Below are 12014 nucleotides of genomic sequence, written 5' to 3'. Positions count from 1 at the left end.
TAGTGGATATATATATATATATATATATATATATATATTTAGTGGAGTAGTGGTAGTGGAATATTACTCAGCCAGAAAAAAAGAATGAAATCTTGGGGCGCCTGGGTGGCTCAGTGGATTAAGCCGCTGCCTTCGGCTCAGGTCATGATCTCAGGGTCCTGGGATCGAGGCCCACGTCGGGCTCTCTGCTCAGCAGGGAGCCTGCTTCCCTCTCTCTCTCTCTGCCTGCCTCTCTGTCTACTTGTGATCTCTCTCTGTCAAATAAATAAATAAAATCTTAAAAAAAAAAAAAAAAGAAAGAATGAAATCTTGCATTTGCAACACCATGGATGGAGCTGGAGAGTACTATGCTAAATAAAATAAGTCAGTCAGAGAAAGACAAATACCATGATTTCACTCCTATGTGGAATTAAAGAAACAAAATAGGTGAACATAGAGGGGGCATAGAAAAGAGAGGCAAACCAGGAAACAGATTCTCAACAGAACAAACTGAGGGTTGCTGGAGGGGAGGTGGACAGGGGGATGGGTTAAATGGGAGATGGATATGGATATTAAGGAAGGACACTTGTGGTGAGCACTGGGTGTTGTATGTAAGTGATGAATCACCAAATTCTACACCAGAAACTAATACTACAGTTAACTGTTAACTATCCAGAATTTAAATAAAAACGTGAAAAATTAAAAAAAATTTTTTAATAAAATGCAGCAGCTGGATGGCTCGGCAGGTTATCATATGTCATCATCTGTGAGATGGGTGTAATGGTACTGTTTAGCTTCACAGTGATTTTGAGAGCGTTGGCAATAATAATTATAATAATACATAGTTGTGAATAGCAAATGAATTGTTTAGTCTCACTTTATCACTCACAAGAGCAAACCCAGGTGTCGAGCACCTTCAGGATCTGGCCTCTGCCCCTGGGTCTGACCGCACCCGCATATGTAGCTCTGCCCTTGGTAGACACAGAAGACTACTGGCCATTGCCTAAATACGCTCTTTCCTCTCTCCCTCTCCATTCCTTGCTGTGCTGTCTCGCTTCACATGGAATCTCTTTTTCCACTTTGTCTTCCTGGCAAATGTTTACTCATCCTTTAAGACTTCCCGTGCCACTCCCTCCCACAGGCTTCTCCCTCTCACTCCCCAGCCCTTACTCAGGCTTGGCTAGACTTTTCTTCCTGGATTGTTTTGTGTCTGTGTGAACCTCTTAAGGGCAGACTTTCAGCTCTGCATTTGCAGCATCTAGCCGAATGCCGAGGGCATGAATTCAGTAGATGTTTATTAAACAAATGAATGCAGGGATGAATGACTCTCTGGTACAGGTAAATGATGGTTTAGAAAAAAAAAAAAATGTTATGTCCTATATGAGGGTCAGCAAATCCTGCCCGCCCACTGCCTGGCGCTACATACACCGTTTTCTCAGGACCTCGCTGTGGGTCCACATCCGGGTCCACATTCCAGTCCACATCCACATTGGGATTCATGGATGGGCTCAGAAGGACATCAAAGCCGCGTCATTAAGACAGAACCCGGACGGCCCACAAAGCCTGAAATGGGTACTAGCTGACCCTTTACAGAAAAAGCTTCCGGATTCTTGCTCTATGTGGGTGAATTCCTTTGAAAAATGTTTGGAAAGGACAGGTTCGATTAGCAATGTTCACATTTTTTCTATGGCATCTAAAACTATGTCGTGTTCATATGCATTTCTTTTCCAGACAGCCATATTCAGTTTAACTCTCTGGCATTTTTCAACTAAACAGGAAGGAGCAAGCTTTTACAGGATGACTGGCCTGGGTCCTTTGCCTCAAGCCCTTTATAATGGAGAACCCTTTAAGCTTGAGCAGCTGAATGCTGAAGAGCTGGAAACAAATGTTCTTCATAGAATGATGGATACAACTATAAATTTACAGAGGGAGGTTTTGACGGTAGGTAAGCACTTATGAGAAAATACATGATAAATGATGCTTAAAAATGATTTCTGTACTAAAATATCTTTTCATGGCAAAAATCTCCATCCTGATCACTTAGCAATTAACTTAAAAGTAGTAATTAGTTAATTAAGCTTACCTATGCATAATTACATCAAAAATTGCTTAATTGGAAAGAAAATTCAAAGTTTTACAGGCAAATTTGTTAAGAAATTTATTGTATGAATCCTTATTGCCTACATTACTTACTTATTTAGATGACATAGTTGTTAAGTGTATTCTGTGCAGAACTTTAAAATATATGCATATAAATTGCCTAGATTACCTCAGTAGTATTTTTTTGTTGTAGGGCGTATTAAATGATCGAACAAATGTAATTGATTTCCTTATGGAGAAGAATAATGCCGTACCCCGTGTAAATCCTTCGATTTTGCACACAAAATGGCAGTACCTTAATTTAATATCCACATCAGGTAAAATAATCCTTCCATATACTTTCTACAAATGCTTACTGAGTTGTGAATGTTTTATTAATTGGTTATTTAACATTTAATATGAAAATTTTTCAGTAACTGCTGATGTTGAAGATTTCTCTACATTCTTTTTCTTGGATTCACAAGATAAGAGTGCTGTAATAGCAGAGAACATGTATTATTTAACCCAAGAAGGTAATAAGCATATTTTATTTTCCTGACTTCATTCCTAAAGTAGCAAAATTTGTAGTTTTGGTAAGGTGGTTGCATAGTGAATTTGTATGTTGCTACTTGACTAGGGGTCTTGTTGTCAAGAGTCTGTCTTTTGTTAGGATCTAAGCATTGTGCTGAGAAGGGCCTTTGGCCCTGCTGAATCTTACATACACAGGGGTTCATCTTGGTTTTTTGCCTTTTCTCAAAGCAAGCTATTCCATTTTTCACCTTTTTAAGAAAGTGGCAAAACCCTTTTCAGGACTGTGTAAACTGATGCTTCACACTGCATGAATAAGAGTGTAATTCCCAGATCAGTGGAGAGTAGTTCTGCACTCGCTTAAACAACATCAAGGTTTTTGCTTACGTTGAGGATTGTAACAAAGGAGGGGAGACTGATCCAGGACGGTGCTTGCAGATATGGACTTAGCCTGGATGGGGACATCTGCAGTGGGTTCACAGTGACCTATTCCGATAGGCAAAGGTAGAGGTTGGTTGGTTTTGTTTCCTTTTGTTTTGTTTGACCATCTTTGCTCTAGAGAGAAAAAATGAGAGCTGATACACATTAAGATTTAAGAGAAGGCTGCTTTTTATCTGTGTGTAAAGCAGTCATCTAACAATGAGAGAGATCTCAAGATAGGATGAACTGTGTAGTAAGTGGTATATTTTTACATATGAGAGTTTTAAGCTGAGGCCCTCCAGCCAGTTTTTTAGAATGCTGTGGAATCAAGTTTGGGCCAGATGGCTGCAGAATTACTTTCTAACAGATCTTTGATATTATGTTCGTAAAGTGGTCTGTCTCCAAGAAATCCAACAAATAATAAAGTATAATGCAGTTCAGTATGATGGCAGAGTAGAGTCCTGACTATGTTTAATGAAAAGGAAACAGAGAAACAGGGAATAAAAAATAGAAGAAATCTATTTATCAGGTCCTGAGGTGTATTAAGTAAGTTAGCCTGTAAGTTAGCCTGTAATTAATGCCCTTTGGTTAAATCTCTAACAGTTTAAAAGAATATTAACTGAGAAACACCTACATTCCTCTTTCTTGCAATTATTTAAGTGTGTAAAGAAATAATGGAGTTGTGAGAAATTTACATAGCACTTCTGAAATAATTCTCAATTTACTATGATGGTTAAAAGTGCTGCGCTAAGAAGACATTAGAATTCTTTCCCTTTCTTATTTGAAAAGAATATATCACTACCTTACTCTAAGTTGCTTCCATGTGGACTCAATGTTAGCCTTGTTAACTGTTTTCGTGTAATATTGTATAGATATTACTGAGTCTGTAGTAACTATAGCTTCACATCTCTTCAGGACTAAGTTTTTGATATAGCAGATTTTTAGCTCTTGTTTTAAGTAGGGCATGTGATGGAGGGGACTAATTTTTCTATAGGTTTTAAAGATAACTAGACTAGTATTATGTCAGGTGACAGATGCTGAGCCTAGGTGAAATTAAACCCATTAAACTGACTTCAGAATTAAAAGTTTCTCTTCGTGGCTTCTAAATTTTGAGATTTTTCTGAAAAAAAAAAAATTGTATTGCTTTTGCTGGCACAAGATGATGTAGATTAGGCCAAGTTAATGATAGCCAGTTTTTTTTTTTAAGTAAATGAATTATATAAGCTAATAAAATATTGCTGTTTTTAATATATACTGATAAGCTTTACTGTATCTATTTTACATATAGTGGGGTATAAGTATCAGTTTGAAAAAAATGTATCTGTAGCTGGAAGATAGTTTTGTGAACAACACTGAAAACATAATAAGCATAATACAATTTTCATCTACTAATAAAAGAATTCCACAGATAGGTCCCTTAGGGACTATTCTTTTTGGCATCTTAGTTTCTATAAGCTTATAGAACACTTTTCTAGTATTTTTATACACATGTCAGTGTGTGTGTGTATATAGTCTTTAACAATATTTGCTTATTTTTAAAAAATTGAATTTAATATTTTGATAATTTTTAATATATGTTGTTAACTGGAAACATTCCCTTATTTTAGTTTGATTTTTAGAAGAGGTAGTTTGACTAAACTATTTGAAACTTTCAGAGGATGATGTAATTTCTTCAGTTACTCTCTGGATTATTGCTGATTTTGACAAACCATCTGGGCGAAAACTACTGTTTAATGCCTTAAAGTTCATGGTGAGTTTTTAGATGTTTATTCTTACTACAAAAATTTTAATTTTTTGTTGATTTTGAGAAAGCCAAATGAAGAAGATACATTCAATCTTTAGTCCCCTCCCTATGAACATTTTAAATACCTCAAATTGTTGCTAAAGGAACTTAGGAACTCCCTCACAAAATTCCTGTGTTCAAATCTGATCGTCCTTGTGATGGCATTTGGAGGTGGGACCTGGAGGAGGTAAGTAGGTCACGAGGTGGAGCCCTCGTGAATGGGATTAGCGCCTTTGTAAGAAGAGACCTTAGAGAGCCTTGCTCCTTCTCTTCCCATCATGTGTAGATACAAGGACAAATCAATAGTCTGCAACCTGGAAGAGGTTTCTCCCTAGAACCTGACCAGGCTAGCACCCTGATCTCAGGTTTCCCAGTCTCCAGAACTATGGGAAATAAGTTTCCGTTCATTTGTTGCCGCTTTGTTTATGGTTACTGTGTTGTAGCAGCCAAAACTAAGACTTAGCAGTTATAAATAGGCTATTAAAACAGAGTGAATAGTTCTGGATCCTGCCATTACAACGATGACCCCAAATCTGCTTTTTACCAACAAAACCTCATAAGAGCAATTTTTTATCACATTATCAGGCAACACTTTATTTCTCTGATTATTTAAGAAAAAACAAATTTTTTCTCACTGAAGAGTATTTTAAGCCTTAAATCAACCTTCATTTTTTGTTATTAGAGAGTTACAAACCAATATACTTCAACAGGGTACATTTCTATTAAGAGCACCTGGGTGGCTTAGTCAGTCAAGCATCTGACTCTTGATTTCTGCTCAGGTCATGACCTCAGGGTCAGGAGATTGAGTCCTGCATGAGGCTCTGCGCTGGCTGTGGCGCCTGCTTCCCTCACCAACCCCCCATTGTCATTCTCTCTAAGAAAAACAAACAAAAATCAGAAAACTCTTTTATAACCTTCTTTATTTCTAAGGGAGGAGCATTGAAGTCTGTCTAAATTAAAAACACCTAAGAAATATAAACCAAAATATTTAATGAAATTGTTTTGTATTAGCTAAGTATAAATCTGTTGCTGATAACAAATTACCCATAACTTAATGGCTTAAAACAACAAACATTTTTTCCCCATTGTCTGGGGTTTAAGAATTCAGGAGTGACTCAGCTGAGTGAGTACAAAGCAGGAGTGCAGAGAAGTGGGTATCATTGGTGGCCATCTTGGAGGTGCTCTACCACATCAAAAATAGTTGATACATTTTAAACAAAACATCACATTAGCTAGGAGAATTTTCATGTCATGTTAGATAATCTCAGAACACACTGTGACTTCTTTAAGTGGCCTGCAGACCAGCATTTTCCAAAAAGGGTGTTTGGGATCTAAGGAGTACGTCACTTCTTCCTTCTCAAGAATTTCTGGTAGCATGTTCTTTGTAAGGCCGACAGACTGCCTTTTCCCAGTAGTTACAGTGTATATGGCTCTCCCATTATGCACATATTGGTATGTTTAATGGTGTCCCACGTATCTCTAAGGATCTATTCATTTTTGTTCATTCTGTCTTATAGATTATAGTCCTATGGATTTATCTTTAAACTCAGTTATTCTTCCTTCTTCCAACTAAAATCTATTGAACCCCTCTTAGTGAATTTTTTATTTCAATTATTGTACTTTTCAACTCCAGAATTTCCATTTGGTTCTTTTTTTTTTTTTTTTTTTTATAATTTCTATCTCTTTGTTACTATTCTCAATGTAATAACTTGTTATAACCATACTTTCCTTTAATTCTTTAATCATGATTCCCTTTAGTTCTTTGAACATATTTATATGTCTGCTAAGTCCATTATCTAAGGCTCCTCCAAGATCATTTTTAATGCTTGGTATTTTTCCTTTGCATAAATCATACTGTCCTATTTGACTGCATGTCTCATAATTTTTTTATTGAAAACCAAACATTTTGGCTAATACACAGTAGCACATTCGGACACTAGTAACACCTCATCCCCAGTGTTACCCATTGTTTGTTTGTTCATTTGTTTATTTGTTTAGTGATGGGAGGGAACTAACTCTGGGGAGGGAGGGAACTATTTCCCTCTTATTGTTTATCTCTGATGTTCCTACTTAGACTCTTTTCCTTGTTTTATCTTTTATCTTTTTTCCTAGAGACTGCCTCTGAGTCAACAAAAGCCAATTATCGCTCAAAGTTTGTGCTTAAGTCCCCATAAGTGGTTAGATGTTCACACTTCACTGTTGGATGTGTACTTGACTTAAAGGCTACTTTTCAGTTCAGGGATTTTATGATTTTGCCCCACATTCATCCAATTTATCTAGAATTCCCTTTCTAGTTACTCCTGAGAAGATTCAACCTTTGGCGTGAAGTCTTCTAGACTGCCCAGAATGGATTTAATATTATTTTTAAACCTGCCTTCCTCGGAGTTGCTTTGTCAGAGTAGCTTTTTTTTTTTTTTTTTTTTTTTTTTAAGATTTTATTTATTTATTTGAGAGAGTGAGAGAGATAGATCATGAACAGAGGGGAACTGTAGAGGGAGAACGCGGCTCCCCACTGAGCAGGGAGCCCAATGCTGGACTCGATCCCAGGATCCCAGGATCATGACCTGAGCCGAAGGGAGACACTTAACAACTTAGCCACCCAGGTGCCCTCCGAGGAGCTTTTTATTCAGCAGTGTTTATTCAGGAAACACCTTCACATGTGTGCCATGCCCAGTTCTCATTTTCCTAAGGGAGGCCAGTGTAGAATATATGCAGTTTCACAAAACCTCAGGGATGAGTGTAATCCCAGGACAGGTCTGTTTATCTGTTTCTTTCTCTGATTCTCGCTGTTAGACCTCTGGCTCCTCTATCATTTCACCTAACATTTTCTTGCCTGTAGGACCCTATGAAAACAGGCTCCAGATGGAATTTCACCCACAGGCTATAATTTGCTGACTCCTGATCTTGTTTATTAACTAAATTATCTGTGGTATAATTTTGGAGTTTTATTCTTTCCAGTATTATATCTTGAGCCTCTGTCATTTTCAATTCATTGTAGCCAGCTTGTGTCTAACTGCTGCCTTTATCTTACTGGGGCCTCTCCTTAAGGCTCTCTGGGGCCGTTCTGGGGAGACCATGTTTTCTTTTCAAAACTACACAAAGTTCAATGGACTGATGTAATGAACACTTATATATCCAACACCTAGATTCTATACCTGTTAACATCTTGCTATATTTGATTTATCTAATTATCTGTAGGAGAGGAGGGGCAAGAATGGTCTAGATCATTATAAAGTAAGTTGTAGAAATCAGCACATATCATCCCTTAATACTTCAACATGCATTTTCCAAAAATTAGGATATTCTTCTACATAACTGCAATAGCACTTCACATTGTTAGTACTAAGTCTTCATTAAATCTTTCCAACAAAGATGTCTTCTTTTTTCAAAGCAGGATCCAAACATGCTTCCCACAGTGCATTTCATTGTTAAATTTCATTAGTCTCTTTTGTTGTAGAACAGTCACATCCACATTTTGTCCGGTGACTTTTTAAAGAGACCAAGCTAGTTGCTTTATAGAAAAATCCCACTTTCTGAATTTCACTGATTTTTTTCCTTGTAGTATTTTTAACTTTTCTCTAGCCCTCATATCTCCTCTGTACTGGAAGTTATGTCTGAAGCTTAATTAGATTCAGCTTCAGCATGTTCTGGCAAGAAGACTTCATGGCTAACGCTGTATTCTTCTTGCTCTGTTTGTAGAATACCAGGAAAAAAAATTCATGCCCAGCATCAGTAGAATAGATAAAATAGAGTATATTCATACTGTGGAATTCTCTACAATCCTACAGAATCCTGTGCAATTCTGTACAAAACAGCCACACAAAACAATGTTGGCAAATCTCACAACTAATATGTTAAGTGCAAACAAAGCAGGAAAGAATACATACTATAGGGTTAGATGTATATGAAGTTGAAAACAGCTTAAATGTTTAACGATAATACTTAGGGGATGAACCAGAAAACAGCAAGATTGATACAACCAATACATAACAGGGTAGTGGTTGTTTCTAGAAAAGTGGGAGGGTATAGTGACAGGCAGGGTGTAAGAGAGATGACTCTGGGTTGCTGATATGGCTCTGTTTCTCCACCTGGGTTATAGTTTTATGGGCTAATTTCATTAAGTTTTGCACTTCTGTTTTGTGTATTGTTTTATATGTGTCATTTCACACAAAAAAAGAGGGTAAACAAAGTTGCATTCTAGAACACTTTATACTAAGAGGTGAAGCACTTCAAGTTACTACAATAGCTGTTTGTAGGCTTTGTCAGTAGGTGCACGTTCAGTATAGTTCACCCAGAAAGATGCTGTGTGGTACACTGAAGGATTTAATGGGAAAGAAAACAGTTCAGCTATACAAAGACATGCGAAATCTGATCTTTTTCACCTATAAATGTGTTTTGCAGAAAACAAGTCTTCACAGTCGGTTGGGGGTTATTTATAATCCTACTTCAAAAATAAATGAAGAGAACACAGCTATTTCTAGAGGAGTTTTGGCAGCTTTTCTTACACAGAAAAACAGCTTTTTGAGAAACTTTCTCAGGAAACTGGCAAAGGAAGAAACTGCTACAGCTATTTACTCTGGAAAAAAAATTAAAACATTCCTTACTGAGGTCAGTACCTATTTGTTTGGAATAATAAGTATCTGTTGTGTTAGGAAGTATAAGCCAGTGTTACCATGTTACTGAAAAACATCAATAAATAAGTATAATCAATTGGGCATAATAAACATTCCTTCAAATGAGAAAAGATAAATATTAAATGATATGACTTTGCATCAAGGCATTTAGCAAACCAAATATTTCTACTACTACTTTGTGATCCTTGAAGTTGATGGCATTGTGGTTAGGACACGGACTTAAATGAAGAAATGGGAGTTAAAGGATCATGTAAATAATACTCAGGTATTTCCCTGAAGGGATCCAGTATGAGGGACATTATAAAGATGGAAAATGATCCTCAAAACGGAAGATTCATTAATCCTTTCAAAACTATTTTCTGATTGTCTGCCAGACAGTGGAGATGCACTTGTTGAACAAGGCAGGTATATTCAGTCCCTGCTTATGTGAAGCTTACATGGCAGTAGGAGAGACAGACAGACTGAATTGTACTGGAACAATATAAAGAAAGAAGAGGGTACATAGTTTGAGGGATGCTCTTTTAGCTGGAGTGGTCAGGGAAGGCATCTCTAAAGAGTTTACGTTTAAGCAGAGGTCTGAAATGAGAAACCAAGCCATGGAAAATCTGCAGGAAGAATGTACCAGATTAAGGAACACAGTAAGTCTAAAGCACTGCCACAGAGGTCAGCTTTCCAGGTTTGAGGTATGGGCAGAAGATCTTATGAGCAAAATAGGGACAGTGATGTGGAGAGTACAAGGAGATGAGGTCGGGAACAGAACCCAGATATTTCAAGCACTCATAGGACATGGTAAAGGCCTGAAGTCTTTCCTGAGTATAATGGGAAACCAATGAGGAATCTTGAAGTGAGTAATCTTTAAAAAGATGACTTTGGATGCCATGTGAAGATTTGGTAGTAGGCAGACAAGAATGGAAATGGGATGAACAGTTAGAATGCTATTGCGATAATCGAGGCAAGAAATAATGGTGTCTTGGACTAGGTGGTGATGGTAGAGATAGTGAGGTGGTTGGCACATATATTTGTTACAACTCTAGTCAACAGGATTAGCTGATCAGTTGTGTGTGACATAAAAGGTAGTACCCTTCCATTTTAGCTTGAGTGGCTTGAATTGATGGTGGCATCTTTTTTTGAGATGGGAAATCTAGATGAGAGTTGGACACATAAGGGATCAAAAATTAAGTCTGAACATGTTGGAAGTTCCTGTTGGACATTTGAGTGGAGATGTTGGATTGACAGTTGAGTTAATGAGTATAGAAATCAATTCAGGGTTGTTGGGGTATTTTTAGAGTCAGACACTTTTGAGAGTTACCAACATTATACACAATGTAAAGCCAAGAAACTGGATGAGATACCTCAAGAGTAAGTTGGAAGAGAGAAGAGAGGCTGAAAACAGAGCCCAGGAACATTCCAACATATAGAAGTGTGCAAGAAAAGGATGATCCAGTCAAGGAGACAGATGGAGCAGCCAACGAGTTAGGAACATAACCAGGCAAGTATGGTATCCTGAAAGTCAGCTGGAGAAAATAATTCAAGGAGGAATGATCAACCATGCCAGATGTTCCTGAAATAGGCTTCATAACTGACCATTTACTTATTAAGGTGGTCATTGATGAGAATTGTTTCAGTGGAGTAATAGGTATAAAAGCAGATTGAAAAGAGAATGGGAAATCAGGAAATGAATGTAAGTTGCCCTTTTAAAAAAAACTTTATTTTATCATGAACAGAGAAATATTTTGTATCTAGAACAGGACTTGAGGTCAAGGGTTTCTAAACTGGGGAGATGTCACTGTTTTATATGGACACAGTCCATCCAAACAATGAGAAAGGATAATAGACAGGGGACCAGAGTTAAGAGCAAAGTTCTTGAGTAGATGAGAGGTACCAGGATCCAGTGGACAAGTGTTAACTGTTGGTCTTAAGAAATGTTCAGAGTGCCTGGGTGGCTCAGTCAGTTGGACATCTGGTTCTTGGTTTCAGCTCAGGTCATGATCTCAGGGTCCTGGGATCAAGCCCCATGTAGGGCTCCACCCTCAGCATGGGGTCTGCTTCCCGACTCTCTCACCCATTCCCTCTGCCCTTCCTCCCTGTGTTCTCTCTCTCTCTCTCTCTCTCTCTCTCTCTCTCTGAAATTTAAAAAAAAAAAAAAGAAATAGAAAAGGAACTGTTTGTCTCTTTTAACCAGAAGGAAGGCAGAATGTATGGGCACAGTCGTAGAAGGGTAGATTTACTTGGTGGCAGCAGGATGAAGTACTTCTAATTATATTCATTTTCAGAAGAAATTCCGGTCATTGCCAAGTGTAAGAGTAAGAGTAGGTATTATTAGGGGTTGGAGGAAAGAGGAGAAAATGCCACATATTTCTCTATTATTCTGAGAGTAAGCAAGTGAATTTAATACATTAGCATGGGAAGGTTTCTTAGGGCCCACTTGATGTTAATGACCCTAAATTGAAAGTGAGAATAGTATTAGTTGCATGTTTTTCTCTAGCTGTATGAACAGTTTGGTTCTAGTTGCAGGGGAAGCAGAGTTGTGTTCAAACAGAGCTGGGGATTTGCCAGGTGAATATGAATTCAGGGAGGCATTCAAGGGAGCT

General features: G+C 37.6%; 1 protein-coding gene across 1 annotated transcript in view; it reads left to right on the top strand.

The window, feature by feature from the left end:
- UGGT2 (UDP-glucose glycoprotein glucosyltransferase 2) overlaps positions 1-12014 on the top strand; it is a 186389-nt gene that overhangs the window by 107950 nt on the left and 66425 nt on the right. Inside the window, exons 17-21 of the mRNA XM_059377462.1 lie at positions 1756-1920; positions 2273-2396; positions 2493-2591; positions 4662-4756; positions 9191-9397. Coding sequence (XP_059233445.1) covers positions 1756-1920; positions 2273-2396; positions 2493-2591; positions 4662-4756; positions 9191-9397 — 690 coding nt within the window. The remainder of the gene's footprint in view (positions 1-1755; positions 1921-2272; positions 2397-2492; positions 2592-4661; positions 4757-9190; positions 9398-12014) is intronic.

The sequence above is a fragment of the Mustela nigripes genome, chromosome 15 (assembly GCF_022355385.1).
Source record: "Mustela nigripes isolate SB6536 chromosome 15, MUSNIG.SB6536, whole genome shotgun sequence".
NCBI lineage: Eukaryota > Metazoa > Chordata > Mammalia > Carnivora > Mustelidae > Mustela > Mustela nigripes.
Note: the sequence above shows the minus strand (reverse complement) of the source record. Positions and strands in the feature narration are given on the sequence as shown.